The sequence below is a fragment of the Saccostrea cucullata genome, unplaced genomic scaffold (assembly GCF_032062105.1).
Source record: "Saccostrea cucullata isolate Sc308-1 unplaced genomic scaffold, CSIRO_AGI_Scuc_v1 ctg9627, whole genome shotgun sequence".
Classification (NCBI taxonomy): Eukaryota; Metazoa; Mollusca; class Bivalvia; order Ostreida; family Ostreidae; genus Saccostrea; species Saccostrea cuccullata.
In genome coordinates this window covers 1-25,439 of record NW_026925093.1, presented here as the reverse complement: position 1 = coordinate 25,439, position 25,439 = coordinate 1, and the positions used below count along the sequence as shown (strand labels likewise).

General features: G+C 36.1%; 2 protein-coding genes and 2 long non-coding RNA genes across 5 annotated transcripts; all 4 read left to right on the top strand.

Annotated features, from left to right (window-relative positions):
* The first annotated feature begins 9,298 nt into the window (after nt 1-9,298).
* LOC134268057 (death-associated inhibitor of apoptosis 2-like) lies at nt 9,299-9,897 on the top strand. The gene is made up of 2 exons (XM_062750264.1): nt 9,299-9,686; nt 9,776-9,897. The coding sequence occupies exons 1-2, from the start codon at nt 9,299-9,301 to the stop codon at nt 9,895-9,897; spliced, it is 510 nt and encodes a 169-aa protein (XP_062606248.1).
* Nucleotides 9,898-14,082: 4,185 nt separating this feature from the next.
* LOC134268056 (uncharacterized) lies at nt 14,083-15,978 on the top strand. The gene is made up of 3 exons (XR_009992273.1): nt 14,083-14,266; nt 14,653-14,712; nt 15,396-15,978. It is a non-coding gene; the product is annotated as an uncharacterized LOC134268056 (long non-coding RNA).
* Nucleotides 15,979-16,045: 67 nt separating this feature from the next.
* LOC134268055 (uncharacterized) lies at nt 16,046-19,137 on the top strand. 2 transcript variants are annotated; one of them, XR_009992272.1, is made up of 5 exons: nt 16,046-16,106; nt 16,325-16,465; nt 16,753-16,920; nt 18,386-18,470; nt 18,647-19,137. It is a non-coding gene; the product is annotated as an uncharacterized LOC134268055 (long non-coding RNA). The 2 variants fall into 2 exon arrangements; XR_009992271.1 differs by lacking the exon at nt 16,046-16,106 and adding an exon at nt 16,161-16,202.
* A 5,843-nt stretch (nt 19,138-24,980) lies between these two features.
* On the top strand, nt 24,981-25,419 carry LOC134268054 (uncharacterized; the record flags this gene model as incomplete). Its single annotated transcript, XM_062750263.1, has 1 exon — nt 24,981-25,419. A coding segment is annotated over exon 1 (439 nt), but the record flags the coding sequence as incomplete, so codon positions are not given.
* Nucleotides 25,420-25,439: the final 20 nt, after the last annotated feature.

Sequence of the window (25,439 nt, the reverse complement as noted above, 5' to 3'; positions counted from 1 at the left end):
GAGGACGCACAGGAAACGCAAGGAGCAGACCAGGATATGCGGACTGCCAATCCACAGGCAAGCGTTGCGACCGCTGCAGGACCTGTGGTGGATCCGGTCACCGTCCACAACAGTGCCCAAACAGGAAACCTCAACCGTCGGGAAACCGCAGCGGGTCGTCTTAGAGGGACAGAAGGCGGCCCAGCAACAGAAATGTCCTGCGAGTTGCTTATCATGTCATTGTCTATTATCTAAAGATACAATCAGGTTTGCACAAGTTGTCATGTAGGCACATATTGTAGTGTAAATTGTCAAAATTCACATTGGGTTGAACATAAGAATATTTGTAATGCTGTCAAATATATGAACACCAAATCTTTTTCTGAATGTCAACCTAACAATTTTCCTGCAATGTCTGTAAATGAAATCAAAGGTGATGTTTATGATATTGGGCCTAACATTTCTGTTATATTGAATGGGAAACCTGTGAAAACATTGTGGGATACAGGGGCTACATTAGGATTTTCTCTTTCATACTGTTATAAATCATTAATATTATACATTTTGTTCTCCCACTTTTTTCAAATTCTTTTGAAATAAAAAAAAATTGTTTTTGTTTTAATTTTGGATTCAGAAGATTTTTTTTGCTCAATGTTCGACATTGCTTCTGCTTTTTCGGACGCCGCCTCCTTCTCCCTCTCTGCCTTAGCGCGTGTGTACGGCCGTTGGAGCTCTATTTCCTCCGACAGGCTGCACATCCCCGTTAGGAATCCAGTCCGTTGGCCCGGAATACTTATGAACTCCTCCAAGGTCTCAGGAGGAAATCTAACCCCCCTCCTCACCGGGGGCTGGCAACTCAGGTTACGGCACTTCATTACCGCTCTGATCACCCAGGCAAGAGCCAGGATGATCAAAAGCAGTAATGTAGTAACCGCGACACCTTAAAGATCATCAACTGAAATAAATGCAAACATTTTTTTAAAAACCTAGCTTGGTTTTGCTTTATTTATAATGTTCAAATCAAAAAGACACATTTTCTTGTTAATCTCTTTAACCATTTAAGGAAATAAAAACATCTTTACATATCAAATTAAATATATACATTTTTTTAATTTCATTAATGCAACACTGGATAAATATATGGTTATTTCATAGGCCGTATTTTCATATCACCTAGTAGCAACAAATTTACTTACTTGATTTCACATGAAATCATTTAACATGCATTCAGAGACAAAATCATACATTAAAAAAAGGATACAGATTTCTTTTTGGGAAAAGAAAGCTTTCCCTTCTTATGAAAAAAGAAAATAACTTTAATCTTGAAACATCCTTTCGTAAAAAAATAATTATAAAAAGTAATTAAACATTTCATTTTTAGATGGAGGCACAGCCTCCGGTTATTGGGATTGTCTTGCCATGGAATGTAAACCGGAAAGATTTCCCAAGCACCATCTGTCGGTGGAATTGTTTTCATTACCTTGAGAAATCTATTTTTAGAGCGACTCTGAGTAACACCGACCGCAAGGATAGGCATAGTCTAAAACAAAGATCGCGTCACATTCAAGTATAAACAAACAGTTCTGAAACGGAAATGGGTGAGGTTTAGTTTCGTATAAACGTTAGACCTACGTTTCCACTTAATTCTTAAACACTAAAAAATATTAATTTTACAATCATACAAGTAGTATGAATCTGCTACTATACGGAGACTGCATTGGGATAATACTTATTGTATTGCGGGACCTTGGAGACCTCTCTGGTGACGGAGTTGTGAAACCTTAGCTTGTTTCTCCTCTTACACACGGTCATAAGACCTGAACAAGAAACATATTGACGCAAGCGTCAAAAATTGGCCGCAAACCAATTTATATAACTTGAAATTATTTTAGAAACTAAAATTTGCTGGGTTTTTTTTAATTTCTTATATTTATCTGTTAAAATATCCTCGTGACACGAAAAAAAAAATTGCATGCGACAATGCCGATTTTCTTCATGCATAATGCATGTACAATATGACATGTATAGGCAATATAAACTGTGCATAGTCCTCTGCGTCTCTGCGCTAAGTTTGGTACAACTTAACGAACTCGGGTGACTTTGCTGTTTATATAAGTAGTTTGTACATAAAACATACAAAACTAAAGTTTAAACTTAGCTATAGTTTTATCTTAATAAAAACGCAACAAATATATAATATGTGGGGCTCCTCGCTCTCTCTTAGAGGATGTTAACCCCCCCCCCCCCCCAACTCCTTCTAGATCCACCACTACATTTCTTCTCTTTCAATCTCTTTGTTTTGGTGTTGATATGTGGCGGGAAAATGTTTGGCACATTGTAAAACGCGCTCTATCCTAGCCTCCTGGACTAACATGTCGTAATATTCTTTGCTTTTAAGAAATCAATATTTCATCATATTTTTGAAAAACATCCATAGGAAATGTTCATAAATATACACTTCATTTCAAATAAATACAGCAGATCCTGTTTTAAAAAGAGAAAGTAAAATTGTTGATTTACAACGCGGTCTTTGTTTTAGACTATGCCTATCACTCGTACTAATTTTCTCCGCACTTCAGTTATATCAGAGTTTGTCAATCAGGATTGGATGAAATATTTACCCCATTATTTATAAAATTTAATTTTACGATTATTGTGCTTTTTCTAAACATTTAGACAATCTTTGTTTAATATTGATTCGCCAGCGATATGAATGTTGAATATTTTTATTTAAATTGTAAACTCCGCAGAAACGCACAGCGACTTAAAACTTTCATATCATATAACCGACCGCCTCCTGGCGGCCGGTAATAAGGCAGACAGTTGCGGGGGATAGACAGCTAAGTGTTGTAGACTACCCAAAAGCGTAAGACCTGAATAAGGCAGTCACTTGGTAGTATAGATCGAGAGAGGTGGCATACCACAGTGAGAAGTGGGGGAAGTGCCAGGAGTCAGTACAGTGAGAAGTGGCAGGACCGAAGAAATCTATTTACGGGAGACACCCGTTGACCACAGTTAGTGGTTGTCCAATCAAGAAGAAACCGTTTATATTTGTATTGTATTTGTATATATTTGATTATAATTTTTTTTGGTCAACAAAAACCTGAGTTAACAGGTTAACGAACCAGAGTGTAACGCCTCGGTGATACAAGACATATCACCACACAACACCAAGCTCGGCCGCGTTGCACGTTACATTATTTGGTGGCAGCGGTGGGATTTTGTTGACCATGGATTTGTCTAAGAAAGTGTCAGAAACTATAGAGCGAATGAAGAAGATCTTAGAAAGGATGAGAACGCCAACCAGCAACGATGGTCAGACAAATGTGGCAAGCCAAGAGTCTGGATATACAACACACAGTACTGATAATCAACCGGCCGGTATGTCAGGGGATGTGTCATTTGACGAGTACGGCGCACGGCCTAAAGTTAGATTTTCAGACGAAGGCAAACCAAGCTTTACACCACATGCTGGGGTTGACGACATTGTGACGGGCCATCTGTTTGACACGCCAAAACCACGGAGACAGGCAATAGGGACGGACAATGCTAAGACAGGCCATATAATCAAGCCAGCCACGTATGACGGAACCAGTTCCTGGCTTGACTACAAGTCACATTTTGAGGCTTGTGCTGTTGTTAACGGCTGGACAGAGGATAAGAAGGGTCTTTACCTAGCCGTATCACTACGTGGCCAAGCACAGTCAGTGTTAGGTGACTTGCCAAGCGATACTGGTCAGCACTATAAGACACTGGTCAGATCCCTTGAGGAGAGGTTCTCCCCTCCTAATCAAACAGATCTGTATTGTGTTCAGCTTAAGGAGCGAAGGCAAAGAGCATCTGAGTCCATACCAGAGTTAGGTCAGGCCATTAGACGACTAACCAATTTGGCCTACGCATCAGCACCTGGTGATGTAAGTAGTATAAGCATCCTGGATGGGGGGTTCAACTGAGTGCACTTTTGGGGCTGAGGGGATAGGCGGGTCAACTGAGTGCAGCCCCTGGGGGGGATAGGTGGGTCAAGGGAGTGCAGCCCCTGGGGGGGATAGGCGGGTCAAGGGAGTGCAGATTAGGGGGTTCTAAGGATAGCCGGGTCAATTCAGTACATATGTTGCATCATCTTTTTAGATCTATTGCATCATCTTTTAGATCTATTGCATCATCTTTTTGATATCTATTGCATCATCTTTTTGATACTTGTTGCATCATCTTTTTAATACTTATTGCATCATCTTTTTGATACTTATTGCATCATCTTTCAAACTGGATTTCCTCAAAACATTAACAAATAACACACAATAGAAACAAGAACATAGATTTTATTCAAGTGAAAAAATACAACAATTTACTTTTTCTTCTTGTGGCTGGACTCTCCTTTATTTTTTCTCCAGGTCTGCTTCCCTTCCTAGATCACGAAACCCTTTCAACACTACTTTTAATCCCCGTATGATACTGATCATTTCTTCTATGTCTGCTACCCTTCCTAGATCTCTAATCTCTTTCTCTAACTGGTCCATCTCCCTATTTACATAGCGAATCATTTCCACCACTTCTATCTCTAACTGGTCTATCTCCATTCCTAGATCAGTAATCTTTCTCAGCGCTTCTCTCCTTTTATTTAGGAGAAGGCACATCAAACTTCTTTCATCTACATCTAAAGGATCCTGTGTTTCTGGTACGTTCTCCTTTGTATTTTCTTTGGCCATATTTTACCTGTGTCGAATTCAGAATGCTAACGAAGTGAGATCTTATATTTCCAGCTCCGCTTTATATACCTTTACTGTTGCATCATCTTTTTATACCTGTTGCATCATCTTTTTTATACTTGTTGCATCATCTTTTTGATATCTATTGCATCATCTTTTTATATCTATTGCATCATCTTTATATACCTGTTGCATCATCTGTAAGGGGGGCCGTGTGCAAAAAATACCATAGACTTACCTATGCATTGTGACGTCATCCACTGTATAAATACAGGTTTTCTCCTACTTTCAGCTCATTCTACAGTCAGAGCCAGCTCCTATTGGGGTCATGGATTCTACTAGAGAAAAACAGTTACATGCTCAGCGATTATTAGAATGGAAAAAAAGGGAAAGAGAATTAGAAGGAATTCTTGATGAAAATAAAGAGCGAGAATTAGAGCTTAGGAAAAGAAATGCGGTAAGATTACAGAGAAGAGCTCTACAAGAAAAACAACGACAACAACAACTACAACAACAACGACAACGACAACTACGGGAGAGAGAATCAAATCAAATTCTTGATGAAAATAAAGAGCGAGAATTAAAGCTTCGGAAAAGAAATGCCATACTATTACAGAGAAGAGCTCAACTAGAAAAACAACGACAGCAACAACAAAGGACAAGGGCGCATGAGGGGTCAAAGTTACCTATTCATTCACCACCCAAACCCAAGGCCATATCCCAGTATTATCGAGTCAAAGTGAATGAAAGGGTGCGCTCTAGAAAATTTAAAGCTCAAGAGGATTTTTACACTGTAATTTTTAAGGAGTTTCCAGAGGAAGAAAACAGAACATTTGTTCGGCGATTATTCAGAGACATGTTACAAACTTTCAAATCGAAAATGCAGTGTAATCCTAACGATTACCTCCGCCTGAACATACGCCACAAATCTTTGGAATCAGAGATTTGGTACGAGTTTACGCAATGTAAACATTTTAACGAGGACGTCATTTTAGACAAGATTGAAGCCGTGCAACAATCCAGAAAGGAGTTCAAACTGGGCGACGGGGGCATGGAATTCGATATGTTTCGGGTCAAGTATCCCGAGGGAAGTGGTGGCCAGAAAACCAAACATCTACACGTGGATAAGGAAACTTTCAAGAAAAATAAACGAGCCATCGTTCGGATCGTCAATCCCCATGATGAATTTTGTTTAGCTAGAGCCATCGTCGTGACTCGATTACACAGTCAGAAACCCGAACATCCAGACCCCGAATGGGAAAAACAATGGCGCCGTATGCGGAAAGGCGATAAGGAATCCTTAGACCAGAAACGAGAAGCCATAGCCCTCATGGAACAGGCCGGATGTGATATTACTCGAGCTTGTGGAGCCCTAGAGTGGCCGAAATTACAACAGGTGTTAGCTCCCCAGTATCGACTGAAAATATTTCAGTTCAAGTCTACTTCGACTAAACTCACCTTAGAGCGCATCTTCAAAGGCTGGGGAGACGGAACTTGTTTGAACATATTGTTAGACGACCATCATTACGATGCCATCATATCCATGCCGGGAGTAACGGGGAACCAATATTACTGTGATCATTGCGACGTGGGGTACAGGAAGGTCACAGACCATCGCTCCAAGTGTCCTCATCGCTGTACCTTTTGTTTAGGACATCACCCTAATTGTCCCGATGAAGGGATCAAGATTAAATGCCAGGAATGCCATGGAATGTTTAAGAACAGGACCTGCTACGAAAATCATTTAAAACCCCATAGTAAGAAGACCACCACTACTGTCTGCAATTTAATGGAACAATGCGAGAAGTGTCAGTCCTGGATACCTAAGAAATTATTCCCTCATCACAAGTGCGGAGGACAGAAACAGTGTAAGATCTGTAAGAAAATCGTCGATACCGATCATCAGTGCTACGTACAACAGAAACCCAAGAAGAAGAAGAAGGGGAAAGGGACCTTAGAGTTTTACATCTATTTCGATTTCGAATGCACTCAGGAAACCGGCATTCACATCCCTAATCTGTGTGTGGCACACCGCGTCTGTCAACATTGCAGTCACTTACCCATAGACCAACCCTGTCCTCATTGTCAACACATGGGACCCCGTCAGCACCTATTTCAAGGACCAGACACCTTAAAGAAGTTCATGGACTGGTTATTACAACCCACTACAGGTACTAAGAATTCCACTTTAGTACACGACGAGGCCATCGTCATCGCCCATAACTTCAAAGGCTACGACGGACAGTTCATTTTGAATCACCTGGTGCATTCCTCTTGCCTGAAACCTAACGTCATCATGACCGGCAGTAAGATCTTATACATGGAAATATGCGGACTGAAATTCATCGACTCGTATAGTTTCTTACCGTTTGCATTAGCCAAGATGCCCTCCGCTTTCGGATTCGACGAATTGAAGAAAGGCTATTTCCCCCACTTTTTCAATACGGAACAGAACCAGAATTACGTAGGACCTTATCCACCGGCAGCTTTCTACAAACCGGACGAAATGTCTACCAGTGGACGAAAAGCTTTTTTTGAATGGTACGACCAACAGAGGGGAAAAGTGTTTGATTTCCAGAAAGAGTTTGTAGGGTATTGTGTCTCGGACGTCGACATTTTACGCCGATGCTGTGCACAGTTTAGAGCCACCCTCAAGAGTTTGGTCAATGTGGACCCTTTCCAGGAATCCATCACTTTTGCCAGTGCTGCTAATTTAGCCTACCGTCGACAATTCATGCCTGAAGACACCATAGCCATCATTCCCAACCTCGGGTATCAACCGGCACGACAATATTCGGCTAAAGCCTGTCGGTGGCTCACCTGGATGAGTCAACAGACCGGATGTCACATACAACATGCCAGAAACGGGGGCGAAGTCCAGATCGGAAATTATACCGTCGACGGATACCAGGAAGCGACTCGCACCGTCTACGAATTTTACGGGTGCTATTGGCACGGATGCCCCACCTGCTATCCCAGTTTACAGACCGAAACTCATCCTCATCGGACCCAATTTACTTACCAGCAATTACACGAAGAAACCCTCAGAAGGACTGGCGATTTAGAAGACATGGGGTATACCGTCCGTAGTATCTGGGAGCACGATTTCGATCAGCAAGTGCAAAAAGATGAGAATTTACAGCAATTTGTAGGAAACCTGGACATTCCGGATCCTTTGAAACCTCGAGAAGCCCTGTACGGAGGTCGGACCAATGCCACCCGATTATATTGTGAGGAAGGGGACATGAGATACGTGGACGTTTGTTCCCTATACCCTTACGTGTTGAAACACAAGCCTTTTCCCGTAGGGCATCCCGAGATCATCACAGACGAGTTCCAGGACGTGAGAAATTATTTCGGTCTCATTCACTGTCGGGTCTTACCTCCCCGAGACCTCTATCACCCCGTATTACCTTATCGGACGGGAGGCAAGTTATTATTTCCCTTATGTCGCACGTGTGCCGAACGACAGGACTCTACGTCTCAAGATCGATGTCCACACACCGACCGGGAACGTAGTCTCACGGGTACTTGGGTGACGACCGAATTACATAAAGCCCTGGACATGGGATATACCTTAGATCGAATCTACGAAGTATGGCATTTTAAAGAAAGCAGACAAGATTTATTCAGATCTTACATCGATACCTTCCTCAAGATCAAACAGGAAGCGTCCGGATTTCCCCCCGACTGTAAGACCTCAGAACAAGAACAAGATTACATTCGACAAGTGTTATACAAAGAAGGATTCATGATGGACATTCTCAGTATCGAGAAGAATCCAGTGAGAAGAACCATTGCTAAACTCTTTTTAAATTGTCTGTGGGGAAAATTTGCTCAACGGTTGTTATTACCCAAAACCAGATACTTGGACGAAGAAGAGGAATTACAACAACTCTTACAAGATTCGACTCTCGACATCAAGGGCATGCAACTCTTAGTCAATAAAGAGAACCCCAATGAAGACAAGATGCTAGTGAATTATCAAGACAAACAGGAATTCGTCGAAGAATGTCCCTTTGGAAACGTGGTCCTGGCTTGTTTTACTACCGCGCATGCCCGCTTACACCTCTACGAGACTTTACAACCTTTAGGAGATCGGGTCCTTTATTTCGATACGGACAGTATCATTTACCAACATATAGAAGGAGCTTTTAATCCTACCTTGGGCAATAGTTTAGGAGAATGGACAGACGAATTAGACGGGGATCACATCACAAAATTCATGTCGGCAGGCCCTAAAAATTATGGTTACCGGACGGACAAAGGAACCGAGACCCTTAAAGTCAAAGGAATCACTCTCAACCATCGTACCTCCCAGATCGTGTCACTAGAGACTTTAGAAAAAATGCTCAAAGGAGAAATAGAGGAAGTCACAGTCCCTTATCCCGACAAAATCCAGAGGACCCGTGATCATGAGCTCGTGACCAAACCATTAGAGAAAAAGTATAGAATTGTATATGATAAGAGACAATTGTTACCTTCTTATAACACTTTACCTTATGGTTATTGATATGTTAATATGTTTGACTTTTTTTTGAATTAAAAAAATTGAATTGTTGTTTTTCTTCTTCCCTATAAAAAGGGGGGCAATACAAATCAAAAGTTCAGTCATGACTGAGAAATTGTTAGATCAACCCATGCGTTATCCCCAGTATGCTCGGCTCTCAAAGAGAGAAGCTACTTTTGAGCAGGGATGGCCAGAACCTCTCTTAGGAAAAATACCAGACCTAGCTCGAGCCGGGCTTTACTACAGGGGAGTGAAAGATAGCGCTACCTGTTTTCATTGTGGATTTACTTTTTCTAATTGGGATCCCGAGGACGATCCTTGTGTAGAACATGCTTATTGGAACCCCAATTGTTCTTACATCAATCTGTATAAGGGACGAGGGTGGGTGATGAATGTGTTTATTACGTGTTTAGAACAACAGGGATATAAACCTTTACCTGAGATCAAACCTCTACTGAACCCACAACCAGACGTCCAGGCTCGAGGAAAATGTCACATTTGTTTAGACGAGGAATTACAAATCGTTTTTCTACCTTGCGGACACGTATGCTGCTGTGCCTTGTGTGCTCCTTCCTTTCAGTTTTGCCCCATCTGTCGAGGCGAGATTCAACAGTCCAAACGCCTATTTCTGTGTTAACTATAAATAAAGGACAGAAGCCAAATTTGGGGTTTTCTATTGTTAAGCAAGCTCCTCACACCTAAATTTTTTTTTTTTACCACACTCAGTGATAAAAGAATGAGATTTTTGAATTATTCCTAATTAAAAATTCTCTATTGGTTTTTTTCTGCAAGCTAAAAATAATTACACCTGAGAGTCTATATAAAAAGGAGACACCCAAACCCTAAGAGGATCATTTCTGATCTGAGTGAGGGACAGAGCACATCATGGAGTATCGTTGGAAAATAGTAGAACCTGAAGGGACTAGTTTAAAGGGAAGATGGATGAGAAACAAAGAGAAATGTATTCAAGATTTCTTTGATCAGAATCCAGGACAAACAGGTCTCAATGAAATCTACCTGTATAAGAGAATGAAATTACCGGACCGCAAATGGCCAAAGATACACACCATGGCCATATGCTCACCTAAACCACCTAAATATGGAGAATTCAAATGGAAAATCAATTACGTCTTGCCTCACCAAAGACAGGGACCCGAAAGCACTTTGTTTCAAGGGAAATGGATGGAAAAAGCTGGAGATTGTATTAAAGACTATTTGAAAGAAGTGATCGTAAAAGGATTCAATGCCTGTGGTAACCGTTGTGAAACAGACTATTTGTACATGAGGAGACCTTTTCCCATACAAAAAGAACTGAACAGAAGTTTTGAATGTTTGTTATTATAATGATGTTCTTGTTGTTATGAATAAACCATAGACATCAAACATTCTGATGTTGTTAGTTATTTTTCCCTTAAAGTAGGTCTATACTCTCACTACGTCATTTACGAATAGTAAAACCGGAACCGCGCTTCCTTTTTCCAAGATGAGATTTTTCAACTATATTGGTTTGACTTTTACTGAGCGTTTTAAATATCCAGTAACGATTTTGCTCGAAGTCGGTTGCGTCAACAAACACAGATTCTACAGTTTAAGGATAAATTAATTAAAAAGAGAAGGCTGGGAACAACTTTTGATTGACAGAAATAATTAGGTAATAAAACGATATTTCTGTGAATGATGCATGTTTTATATGCCGCGCCGAAAACACGGACCATATACATGCTACATCAGAACATGTATCAAACTATCGAGGCTACTATTGTCGGCGGCCAAGTTGAAGCTAATAGTGATAATTCGGAAGAAAAGTAATGACTACGAATTAACTTTGACAATTTATGGATTTTACTAATCAATCATTACAATATTTACTTTGAATAATAATTATTGCATAAAACGCATACCCCCCTCCCCTAACCTGCTTACCCACGAATCCCAATGCAAAATTATCTTTTGAATAAGTATTTGACAAAAGTTGATTCACTTGCAGCACACTTCGTTACTTTCTGTAGCAAAATCATCCAGTTTATGAGAATCAGTGAATTACTTTCATTTTCATCGTCTCCAATTTAAAGACAAGTGTGTTTTATTTTTTTATTTTATTATTATTTTTTTTTTGAGTAAAATAAGATAAATTTTAGGGACAATAGGTTTTGGGTTTGTATAATTATTGTTTTAAATTATGTACAACTTTGTTAATACAAGTATACACTCAAACATTAACAGTATTACAGAAATATGTGGCAATATATTACTTCTGAAAGAAAGAAAATAGGGGGTCCCTTTAGTGTAGAGCTCATACCACGAAAAGTAATGTGTCAACATATATATATATTTTTTTTAAGCTTATTATTTTTCTTAAGTATAATTTAGTAAAAATAATGTAAATTTACGAAGTTTGAGTCCATATTTTTTTTTTTTTTAAATGACCGAGATTTTCCTATGAAGCATATTTTCTCACATTAAATTTTGATACAATAGCCTAACAGAGTGCATCTATTTATAATAATCCATGCAAAACAATGATTATATATTGTTTACTAACATGTTTCTACTCTATTTTGGGTATAAAAGTTCAGTATTTAGAATTAATTTATATACAACAAAATCTAGGATAGGTAAAATTTCAGTATTTTACATTTCGGGGTATATACTCCGATAGGCTATAGCGGAAAAGTGAACATGTTGACATATAATTTTTCTTGTGTCTATCCATTGCTGGGATGTATGTCTATCTTATAAAAGCAGATTTTTAAAGATTGAGCCCATTTAGTGGCGAGTATAGAACTACATTAAGATACACTTCACTGAGATAGAAAAAAAAAAACAAGACTTGTTTTTATTTACACTTTTATTGTTCAAAAGGCCATTTATTTCCATCATATCGACATAAAGGACATCTCTGGTAGGACGTCTCAAAGAGGTTCTTTACACACTTTTCACAGCAGGGGTATTTCATACATTGTCCGCATTTCCATCTCCCTTGAGTGTTAAATTCCCAGCAGGAAAGACATTTCTCAATTTTTCTATTTCTTTTCATGAGCTTGGCCCAAGGGGATGTGATTTTCTCCACAGGATATTTCCACAGGAAATATTTCAGGCACCAATCACAGGCACAATCCTCTAAAGAAGGGGGGTCTTCTATCACCCAGTGTGGTATAGGTTCTCTACATTCACTGCATCCCCAGTACCAACTAACAATTTTTCCCGCATGGTTGTAGGCGGCGTATTTCCATACCTCTTTCGTCTCCTTATGGCAGTGATGGCATATTTTCTTTTCTTCCTCGTACCAATACATAATTCTCCACGCAAAAGACATGATTGCTAAATAATAAGCGCAGTGAAGTCAAAGCGGCGCTCTATATACACTAGCTTTGTAAGGATGACGTCACAATGCATAGGTAAGCATATTTTTTGCACACGGCCCCCCTTACAGATGATGCAACAGGTATATAAAGATGATGCAATAGATATAAAAAGATGATGCAATAGATATCAAAAAGATGATGCAACAAGTATAAAAAAGATGATGCAATAGATATCAAAAAGATGATGCAACAGTAAAGGTATATAAAGCGGAGCTGGGAGTACCCTGCGCTCATTGTACCCAATTTTGAAAAAAGGACACGGATCAAGTCAGACGTGTTTTGTTTCAAAGATGCACTATCGTTGGTATTGTGAGAGTCCCTTCACACAGTTCATGTACATGCAAGGAGGATGGATGAAAAGTAAAATAGGAGCCATCATGGATTTCTATGAAAATCATCCAGGTTATTCCCTGGAGAATGTGTGGTTGGAAAAAAGAGTGAAAATCCCATCTCTTCGAGGACCTAGAGTGAAGGTGAAAATCAACCAACATTATCAGCAATACAAATGGGTCACCTGTACTCAACATTCTATGAAAGATGGGACACCTGTGAACACGGTACTGAATGAAAGTCTTTGGTACTCGGACATCAGAGATTGTGTGAAACATTTTTTCAAGATGGAGAAAAAAGAACTGACTTTTCCAGATTATCACGGCGTTAGGCAGTACGTATATTGTCGCATCCCCTTTGCCCAGATTAAAGAGTCGATGGAAAACAAAGGACTTTTGTTGACTCGAGTGATTGAGGACCGATCAGAAGATGAAGAAGAAGAAATAGAAGTGTAAATCATTGAATAAATTTTTTGAATTTTAAAAAAAGTGTTGTTGTTATAAATACAAAGGTCACAGGTCCTTTATTTTTGTTGCTAAAGTATCTCACTGATCAATTTAAACAGGTATAATTTTTTACTTCTTCAATTTTAAGGTATAAGGTCAAAAGGATTCAATTTCACATGAACACAGTTCAAAGAAAATAAGTCTGTCTAACATAAAACTGGAAAAAAGCCATAAGCTTTTTCTAAAAGGTGCTGTTTTTATTGAGATTGTGCTAGTGGTTACAGAAACCTTAAGGAGAGGATACCCCCCTCTTTTTATTTATTTATTCAATTGGACAAAAAACCACATGTGACACAAGTCAAACATATAGTAAACAAAAATAAGATTAAGAATGCAAACCTGCATGGCTTTTCAGTTTCACTCCTGTTTATGTATGGGTGAGGTTTATATATATTATTCCATTATTAATGCTTTGCCATAAAAAATGCATTCAGTTGTATGCAGTTCACTTATTAAAGCCTGGTAATCAAAAGGAAAAAATTTAAATGTTAAATTTAAAAAGAAACTTTTAGAAAAAAAAAATGTAAAAAAAAAAAAAATAAATAAATAAATAAATAAAAAAAAAATAAAACATAAAACATAAAAAATAAATGTATTTTATTTTTTTAAATGTAAACTGATATAATTCAATAAAAACCACACATATAGACTTTCCCAAATTCCAATAAAGTACCTATTAAACTAAACACATTCTATTCATCTTAAATATTCACGCAGAATAAAAGGTGAATTCCCAGAAATCTTATATAATCTCTTCTCCAATGTTGAGTGAATGTGTTCAAGTACGACTTAATTTTCTATGTAAATAAGGCCGCCATGATGAATCTCCGCAAGATTTTACCCCAGTGAAAAAGGCTTGTAATTTACCCTGTAGGTCTTTTAAAGTTGTTTCACATTGTTTATGATTGTGATTATGTTATCGCTCACCTATATGTTTAATGTCAGCTATGCTAAATAATCCATTTCTGTGTAATTTGAGAGAATGTTTTGACATGTGGTTAAAGTATGGCGTGCTATTCATGTTATCATTTAAAAAGTCGATCCTCAAATAAAATCTGTCTTAAAAAAAAATACATTTTACGAATGACATTTAATATGATTGATTAGAGTATAGGTATCCATATATAAGAGATATTATTTTTGCATTACATTTAAACATGTTTTTCTGTCCCTTTTGTCTGTCAATTGTTGCTTTACTTCCTTTGTAAAATGAGGTTAATTTGTGTATCACTGAATATTGTATGCTTTTTTTTCAGGATCAGCTAAGATGTTATTTCACTGGATTATTTAATTGGGCATATATTTGGATAATTCTGGTAAGTTTGTCTTTGTTTTGTTTACATTTCCTATGAATGTCATTTTTGCATTTAACCATGATTATATGGTTTAATTTAATTACCGTGTAATTCTTATGTGATCTCATATCTCTAACATTCATATAAGCACAGTCTTATTTTGTCTAAAATATACTAAGGAAACTTCATATTGTTAATAAGTCCTTTTGCATAAATTATGATATAATTCCATTAAATGCATTATGTCTGTTACCCATGGAATTCAGACTTACTAAATTGTGATCTATAAGGAATGTAATAAAAGAAAAAGTAAGAATCTACAAAAGGTTTATCCTTGTTTTGATTCTAAATATGTGGTATATATGGCATACATATATTTTCATTTTCACTTTTGTTTCTTGGTAATGAGCTTTTCAAAAAATGTAGGACTACATGTTGTATATGCTAATATCTTTTTGTATGCTGTACTGACAGGTATTAAACCAAAATTGAATCTGCTGTTAATAAAAAAAGTCTATTAGTGTCTAAAAATTACACTGATAATCATTTTGTATTTGTGATATTAATACAATAACTGTGCTTCTTTTGTTATCTAAAGATAACATGATGAACTATTTTCATGAACTTTTTGGCACTGTATTTAAACATGCAATGTTTCATGCAGTTCCTTGTCATATTAACAAAATGGTTTTATTTCTATACAGTCCTCAACCTGGAAGATATGTATTGTTCCTAACCATCTATAATCCATTCTCTATGAAGTTCAGCCTGTCTGCCCAAATTCCTTTGGAAATACATAGTTAGTCAACCAACATAGAAACAATCAAACTTGAAGGTAAAGTTTCAATGAGATACAATTGTAATTTTTATTTATTTATTTATTTACATATGCTTGATTATATTTTCAAATTAATTGAATTGATAAGTAGATGATATGATCTTTTTTTGAAATTATGAGGGCTTGGTGGTCATGGTTATTTTTAGACTATATTGATCTCCTATAGAAGAAGAAGAAGAGCTCCATATATTTACAAAAATGATCAAATTTTTAAAACTAAAATGTGTGAAATTTTTCTTTGCCAAATGATAGTTAACAGCTGAAGATATCTTAACAGATATCTAAGAAATAAGTTATATCAGATGTTTAATTTATTAACCCTCAGCTTCCTTAAAAGCATAATTGGTAAAGATTTCAAGTTTTCTATCCAAGTGCTTATAAAATTTCTGAATTTTTCATTTAAATATTTGACATTATATTTACAGGGAAAGAATACTATAATGTGGATCCTGGGGGTTTCTACTGAACCTTTATTGCCCTTAGAGATCTGCTTATGAGTGCATGGGGAAAGATTGTAACCTTCTCTCCTGTTTAAATATACTTTGGAGGCTGGCGCATGAATCTTCATTCACAAAAGGTACTTTCAATATCAATAATGCCACCCATGTATTTTAAAAAAGATGTCTTTTACATAGGTGTATAGAGAGAAACCAAAGTGTCAGAACACAAACAGGTCAGGACAATCACTTATGCAGTGTACTTCCATAGGAAGGTTACACACTCATATCTTTGGAGGAATGCTATACCAAAAGACAGTTAAGATAATAGGGTAGTTATATTTCTCTAAAATTTTAGGTATCAACAGTATGACTGTGGAAGTTCCATTATTCTTGGGAGTTATGTCCAGCAACACAAACCAATCATGTCCAGCATGTACATTGGATCTGCTAACTTTACTTTAGGATTCCTAGGATTTCAAAAGTTCATCATGTTCAGGTTTTTTTTTTTTTTTTTTTTTTTTGGTTTCGATATTGTATGTGTGAAGAGAATGTAGACTTTGATTTGGTGTCAATAACAGTCTTTAAAAGATAAAAATGTTAAATTAGAATACAGCAAAATAAATAACCATTGGTAATTACTTAAATACTGATACAGATTTGAACATTGACAAAAATATTATTTAGTAAAAAATTATGACAATAAGAGAAGACAAAAGTTAACTTGATGACTTTTTGTCAATAAAATATTTTCAAGTCATTTCTTGTACTTTATTATCATATCAGGAAAGAAGACATTTTACTTGGTAAATGAAGGAGAGAAAAATTGCAAGGGAGGAGGTGTATAGTTTACATGGTGCATTTTTTAAGTACTATGACTAGGGTGAAGATGGGGATTTCACTTGGATAACTGAGGCTTGGTTAACTGAGGAACAGAAACAACACATCTCTGTGGTATGGATTATTTATGAAGAGTTATCACAGGTAGCATTTAATTTTTTGGAGAGAGAAAAAAAAAAACTGATTCTAGATGTACTGAGATATCCAGGACTTTGAGATTAATGTTCAAGATAGCAAAGTAAAATGAACATGTATTAACTTGTTTTGCAAAGAATCTGTTTTTAGTAGAATTTGCTAGGGCTGTATCAATATATCGATACGTATCGATATTCAAAAAAAATATCGTATCGAAAAATAACTTCCAATACCTATCGGAGAGACAGTTTTCTTCTAATTTTGTTAAAAAGATAGGAATTTCAATCACCAAAGATTATATTTTACTTTTTTGAATTAAAACTGTTCAATAATTAAATGATTTGTAAGGAAATAACACAGTTTTTATAATTATTACAAAATACACAGAGAAATTTATTTGAACATGTTGATTTTACTGTCATCAAAAGTTTTAGTTTGAAGTGTTATTTGTAAAGACAATGAGACAAGAACTTTAGAATGAGTAATAAAACACTTAATTATTATAAAATTTATGCATTAAAATGATTTAGAAGCCACTTCTGATAGACTTTTTTAGAATCCAATATATCGCATATCACTTTAAAAAATATTGTATCGTATCCTATCGAAAACTTTGGCTCAATACACAGCCCTAGAATTTGCTTTCTTTAATACAGAGATTTTTCCAATTCTATTCACTTATGTATAAAAAAAAAAAAATTTGTATAAATTAATTATGCTCAATCAACTTTGTGAAATATTCCCAACTTCCAATGCTTCTTATTTACATTTAAAAAAACCTGACTCAGATAAAATTAAATTGTTTTCTCATTTATTTTACAAGAAATAACATGCTGACAGTGAATCTAATCATTTTTTAAACTGGTTACAGTAATGTTTCCAATTGTCTTAAAATGCTCAAATGCAAGTTTATTTCATACACAAATACCTTAATTGTATAGACTAAATGTACTTATAGATAAACCCCTTTGTAGTAAAAAACATTTTATTAGGTTTAATTTTCTTGTTTATTCTCTCATATATTTCCTAATTTAAGTATTCTCAAATTATTGATTACATAAGCCAACAAATTTAAGACAAAACCACAATATATGCTGAATACCCTGAAATGAAATGGTTACATATGTAAGATGTGTAACACATCATGTACAACTTTTAAGTCTACAAAATTTTAAGTTAACCCTATTATACAATAAGACTACTTTTTTTCAAAGTTATGAGAAATTCTTTACAAAAATATGTCTTTATGCAAAAGATAAATGTTACAGTTTTTTTAAAAACATAGATTTTGCTACACTAACAGGGTATTCTGTATGACCAACTTTTCATATCAGTTCTTTACATTATCATATTTTAACAGTAATGATGATTATTTTTTTTTTCTGCAAGCAATGAAAAAAAAATATTAACACTACAATCTAAATATATTATTGTTCAATTTTAGGTCTCCATAAACAGATGATTAACAGATTATTAATAGCTGGCCATACCAAGTTTGAACCTGACCACCCCATTTTGGAGTATAGAAGGTAAATTGGAGAAAGTTAAGAAATTTTAGAAGAGGGAAATTTATTTTATCAGAGGTAAATTTATAGATGGGGATAATGAATTTGGTATTTTCATGTTGTGCAGTCAGCCTTTCAGCATTGGAAATTTTTATTTAAAAAAAATATTGTTTGAAAGAAAACATTTTTTTTTTTTTCAGATAGCACATTCTGTTCATCAGTCAAGGAAACATATACACAGCCTTCTACATATTGTCCAGGATCAGAAGAAGCCAGTGGTGTTTTATAATTGAAAACCTCAGTGACATCTCTTCAGAATTTTTTCTAGACCTTTGAAATTTTAAACTAAAAAATCATAACATGTATATCACAGAGAGAAGACTATCCGTTTTTTTATTTATTTTTTTTTTTTTTCTTTATTTTTATTTTTATTTTTTTTTTTTTTTTTTTTTGAAAAACATCACTTTAAAGTATGTGAGTGTCCATATTATTTGTATTCTAATAAATTAAAAGTTCTGAAAAAAATAAAAAGACATACCAGAAATATTCATGTATATTACCATTGAATAGATGAAAAAAAAAACCCTGATCTTTTAAATTTTTAAGCTGTACAAAGTTATCATTCCAGGAAATTAAAGAAAAAAAAAATGTTGATGCATCTATACTCACATTAAAAACATTTTAATTTTTTGATATTGTTTTTGCTTGAGGGATGAGACATTAATTAGTGAAGGGAAATTATTTATTTTAACTCTACCAAATAATATAAATTTTTTAATGTTGCATATTTTGATTTTCATGTTAAACTTTGTCTTTTTTTTTTTTATGAGAAAAAACAAAAACAACAACAACAACAAAACATGAAGTGAAAAAAAAACCCTTGCAGGAAAACAATGGGATATGATGAGAGTTCATACTCATGCAGATTTTATTCTATAGTATTACCAAGAACTGAAAAAAAAGTAAGAAGCTAAATGATATTAAAAAGAAAAAAAAGCAGAGAAAAAAATTCCATGAATTTTTTTTTTTTTTTTTAACCTGAATAAATCCATTTGATTTTTTGTCTGTTAACAAAAACAGCCTTTTTGAAAAGTAGGGTTATCCCCCTTTAACCATAGATTATTTTTCAAAACACAAAACAGGTGTTGGGTATTCAGTATAGAATGGGGAGATAAATAAAATGTAAATGATTTAAATGACATTTTTTAAGGTATAGTGATCAATGGTATCCCTCATCTTTTCTGTATTGTTAAAATGAAAGATGATTTTTAAACTTTTAGACAAATTAAAGTTACATGTTATCTAAAATCACATTTAAACTTTGCCAGAAAAAAGGAAAACTACCAGAAAAAAAAAATGAAAAGAGTTTGTACTTACAAGTAATAGTTATTTACCTCATTGCTTTCAATGAGTTATGGAGTTTGAGAAAACATGTTTTCTGAAGAAAAAAAAAATTACTTTGAGAAGTGAAAATTTTTCTTTTACAACAGAAAAAAAAAAGACATTTAATATCAGAAACTGTGTCATGACCATGTTTTTTGGGACTTAAAAGACTAGGATGGGATTTTATGCACAATATACATACATATCACAAATATTTCAAAAAATCACTCTTACATTCCTCTTAATATTTGGGTTGTTTTCCCCATGATAGTTTCACAGAAAGGTATAAATTCAAGGTGTGAAATTAAAAAACACTCAGTACTGTTGTTGTCTCAACTATGGGTAACACCTCTAGTAAAGAAAAGAGTAAAGGAATGAGTAAAATTCAGTTTGAAAAGAGAGTTCATTTAGAGAAAGATGTAGACAGAGGTATACCAATTCAAATACATGATGATGGGACTATTGAGATCATTTCTCAAGAAGAATATATCCAATTAAGTCCAAAAAAAAAAAAAAAAAAAAAGAGTGATCCTAATGATGCGAGAGATTACATAGAAAGACCCAATGAAGAATACAACCATTTCTTACCCATAGAGGGTAAGAATTACTTGAATTACCCTGAAAGACCTTTGACTAGAGAAGAAGTCAAGTTTATAGATGATAAGAAAAAAGAGATATCAGAAAAAAAAGATTGATAAAAAGACCCAGGGATTTTAAAAATCCACAGAGGAGAAGAGTTTACAAAATAATGAAAGAAATCCAAACTCAACTCTTGGAAGATATTAAGACTCATTATCAAAACAAACATCAAGAAAATACAGGCAATGGATATATTGCTAAGTTAAAAATAGACAGATTTAGAGTAGCCAAAAATTGGATATTTGATTTAACTGGGTGCAGACAGGAAGATGTAGATCAAATCATTAGAAGTGATTATCAATACTTGATCTTACAAAAAGAAAGGCATCCAGAAACTGGAAAACTTCATCATGTGAGAGGATTCATTCAAATGAAAAACAGAGTTCAAGGGAGATACATGTACAGAAAGATTCATAAATTAACTTGTTTTGATATGTCTCACAGTACCCCAGAATTGGAAAGAACCTTTTATAGACAAGGTGACTATGAAGAATATGGGGTTCTTAAATCTAAAGTGAGAAACAGAGAATTAGTTCCAAGAGATTGTAGATTTACCTGAATTTTTTTTTAAAAATAAAAAATTATTAAAAAAATAATTTGTACACACACTTATGACAAAAATACATTCTTTTATCCACATAAAGTGTATGTATGTATGTGTTATTGTTTTGATGAAAAAAAAAAAATTAAAGAATGTGTGTTTTAATGTGAATTTATTTTATAAAAAGGGGTTATTATTAAAAAGTTAAAAAATTTATAAGTTAAAAAATTTAAAAGTTTTAAAAAAATTTATGAAGTTATAAAAAAAAAAAAATAAAAAAAGTGACCTGGTGTTATAACTTGAGAGAAACACAATGTTTCTTTTTTTTTTGACTGTTTAAGTAGGCATCTTTTCGAAACAATTGGGTAGCCCTTAAAAGGGCCGTTTGTTATAAAAAACTGGTTTTGTAGTTTTTTTTGGTTTTTTCTGGTTTTTTAATTTTTTTTTGGTTTTTTCTCTGGTTTTGGTTTCTGGTGAGGGTCAGCTATCTTCTACTAATGGGCTAGAAGGTGTTGGACTACATGGGCTGACTTGCATGCCATCACTGGAATCCTTGGTTTTTAAATCAGTGTTTGACCTTCTGGTTTTTTGGGTTGCACTGGACAGGATCAGGTGCATTACTGGCACAAGGGGCATGGTAAACCCCGTTCTACTATGCGAGCTGCACATAAGATGCATGCAGGCCGTTGGAGGCAGCGGTCCGCATACAAAGTTACTGCGTGTGGATTCCGATCATACATAAACTGCACCAGAATATCAACATGGCAGAACACAAAAACCCCCAGGGGGGAATTCGCTGGTTCCTGCTTGGACTTGGGGGGCTCTTCTGGGTGTAGTGGGTCTGGAAGGGGGTGGCGGCGGTGGGGGTGGCGTGGCGAGGTGCAACTCTCCTGTACGGGTGGGCCCTCCGTCTATGGTTGTCGTTCACTTGGAACCTGGCTAGATTGATTCGTATCAATTCCCTTTGATTATCCAATCGTCTCAGGATCAACACGTTTTCAAAAACTATTCCGGGGATGAGAAAGAGATCCTCATAAAAAAAATTCCCTCCGGACATCTTCTTCTTCTTTACTTCTTACTTCTTTCTTTCTTACTCTGGCAATCAGCTAGGCTGGAATGACACTGGGCGCTCGGAGGGTCTGTATTTATACACAATAGCAGACGATAGTCCAATATCGCGGCAAACATCGATAATCCATCATGTGATTAAAAATCCTGACCTGTGATTGGCTATCACAAAAAAATCGCTTTTGAAAAAAGCAAACGACAGTTCAATATGGCGGCAACATCGATAATCAATCATGTGATTAAACATCTTGACATGTGATAGGCTAACACAAAAAAATCGCTTTTGAAAATAGCGCCACCTAACGTGTAAAACAAGAAATCATGTAAATAATTGATAAACTTATGGATATTCAACATCTTTCCATTCTCCGTACACAATACAATATAAAATAAGATAACAGTTAAAACATCGAATACTATATATATTAAACAACTTTCAATCATTAATATGAATCATACACAATGTTTTATCCAATTATAGACCACATCAAATCATCAACATTCGATGGTAAATTTATCGACTACATTAACAGTGACAAAGGGAAATTCAGGGAACCCGATCCCGAACCCGAGTGTATATGACGTCATACAATAACATAACACTGATGTAGTATTACATGATTTTTTATTTTAATTCTTAAAAACTAACAAAGCTTCTAACTGTCGAATTCTCCTCCGAAATCGTATTCGATCCGCTACTAATTGCAACCAGGGACTTCTCCGGTCTTTCAGGGGGGTAATTCGTAGATTTGATTGAGGCTGGTATTAAAAGTCAGGGATTTCCTAGCCTGTGTGAAATTTCCAGTCATTCCGTATTGAATACATACTTTCTCCATCGCATCTATGTCCTGCCACAATAAAATCACTTTGCCCGCTTGGGGATGGGTCAGGAAACTGTAAGGCTTTCCGAAATAACGGGTCAGGTTCAGTCCGTACCATTTCTGGGGCAGAATTGTTTTCATATGTCGACATAGAAAATGTATGGTAGCTAGTCTCCCCATGGTCGTCGCATGATGTGATAAGGCTAGGCATTGTAACCATAAATCTTGAAGGGTTTCCATGATAGTGCTCGCTTCCCGAAATACTTGTTCTGCCTCCGGGGTTAGAGATTCTTGGTGATTTTGTGCCCATCGTACTAAACAATCATACCCATCTAAAATCAGAGAGTGAGTGTGTATCAGGGTTGACATGATAGTCGATTGTGAAGAAAGGATCAGACTTTTCTTCTCATTTATACCCCCTCCGTATAAAACGTAGGTAAATCGTATTTTTGGCACACGGTCCCCCCTTACAGGTGATGCAACAGGTATCAAAAAAGATGATGCAATAAGTATTAAAAAGATGATGCAACAGGTATAAAAAGATGATGCAATAGATATATAAAGATGATGCAATAGATATATAAAGATGATGCAATAGATATAAAAAAGATGATGCAATAGATATATAAAGATGATGCAATAGATCTAAAAGATGATGCAACAGATAGGTATATAAAGCGGAGCTGGGATTTGAGGATCAGTCTTGCTTGACATTTCGAACTTGACAGACGTGAAAAAATATTATGGCAGAAGCAATGATGAATACTACAGACAACCCCAACTATGTGACACCTGAAGGTTATGTAGGGGCCCCCATGCCAGAGTCACAGGATGCAGTGGGATTAGATTTGGGCATGTATAATCTTCCAGAATATGCGAATAAAGAAGATATGGGCCTATTAAATACAACTCTGGATGGGATTGTTAACATGCTGTCCGCTCTTGACAACAAGATGAATGATATGAACAACAAGGTGAGTGATCTTAACAACAAACTGAATTATATTGGTGAGAAAGTGCGACATCATGACAACACGCTGAAATATATTGCTGAGAAGGTGGGTCATCATGAAAACAAGCTGACTGATCTGAAAACTTACAACGCCAGTGAATTTTGTTTGATTCGTGCCAAATTATCCAAATTAGAAGTGAAAGTTACTAACATGCAAGATAAAATGAGAGGAGGAGGAAGCACTTACCAGAAAAAAGAAGGACAAGGGGAATCGGGAGAAAAAAAGAAAACTAGACAGACGGATCCATGCTACATCTGCAAAGAGTTAGGGCATTGGGCCCCAGATTGCCCCAAGAAAGATTTGTGCTACAAGTGCGGGAAATTTGGCCATTGGGCTAATAAGTGTACAGAGGATGAGGAGGATCAACAATTCGTCAAAGAAGTACAAAAACTGGAGAAAAAGCCTCAGGAACCTAAGATCTCAGGGACCCACCAGACCAAACCTCCAGTGAAAGAAGGAGACAAAAAAGAGAAAAAAAAGGAAGAAAACAGAGAGAATCCAGGACCCAGCACTACTCACAAGAGGAAACTATCCCTGATGACCGATAAGGCACAGAAGAAGAAAAAGTAAATTGTTGTATTTTTTCACTTGAATAAAATTGCTGTGTTCTTGTTTCTATTGTGTGTTATTTGTTAATGTTTTGGAAAATCACTGTGAATGAGATGACGTCATAATCAAATTCTTGCAATATTTGCCAAAATCGAGTAGCAACAAGTATGTGAAAAGATGATGCAATAGATATATAAAGATGATGCAATAGATATATAAAGATGATGCAATAGATCTAAAAGATGATGCAACATATGTACTGAATTGACCCGGCTATCCTTAGAACCCCCTAATCTGCACTCCCTTGACCCGCCTATCCCCCCCCCCAGGGGCTGCACTCCCTTGACCCACCTATCCCCCCAGGGGCTGCACTCCCGTGACCCACCGATCCCCCTCAGCCCCAAAAGTGCACGAAACAATCGGCAGCAGAACACTCAGAGAGCAGAAACCTCTTCAGAGGTTAGCTTCAGAGGTTAGCCAGACCAGTCTTGAAACATGGATGAAGTCCATGGAGACTAACATGAGTACCTTAACCAACGAGATTCGAAAACTGAAGCTGAATAGGTCAGTCAGTAAAACCTATGACAAACAAGCGAGAGGCAAACCGTTGCGTTGTTATGAGTGTAACAAGGAAGGCCACATAAAACGCAACTGCCCAAAGCTGAAGAGACGGCCCTGTAAAAGTGAACACAGGGATTCAAAAGAGAAAAAGGGATTAGGCAGGCCAGTACGAAGTAAACAGACGTCAGCCTGTCCTAGTGGATCAATTGGTGTTGGATCTTCCCTGGATGAAGCAGGCATGTACATAGATATCTCTGTGCAAGGTACCCAAGCTAAATTCCTGGTTGACACAGGGGCAACACTGACATTGTTGTCCTCAGCAATGTACGAGAAAATTGCAGAGAACATAAGGCCAAAGCTGCAGAAGGTTAGCCAGAGTATCTTAGCTGCCAATGAAAGTGAGCTGTCTGTCAAGGGT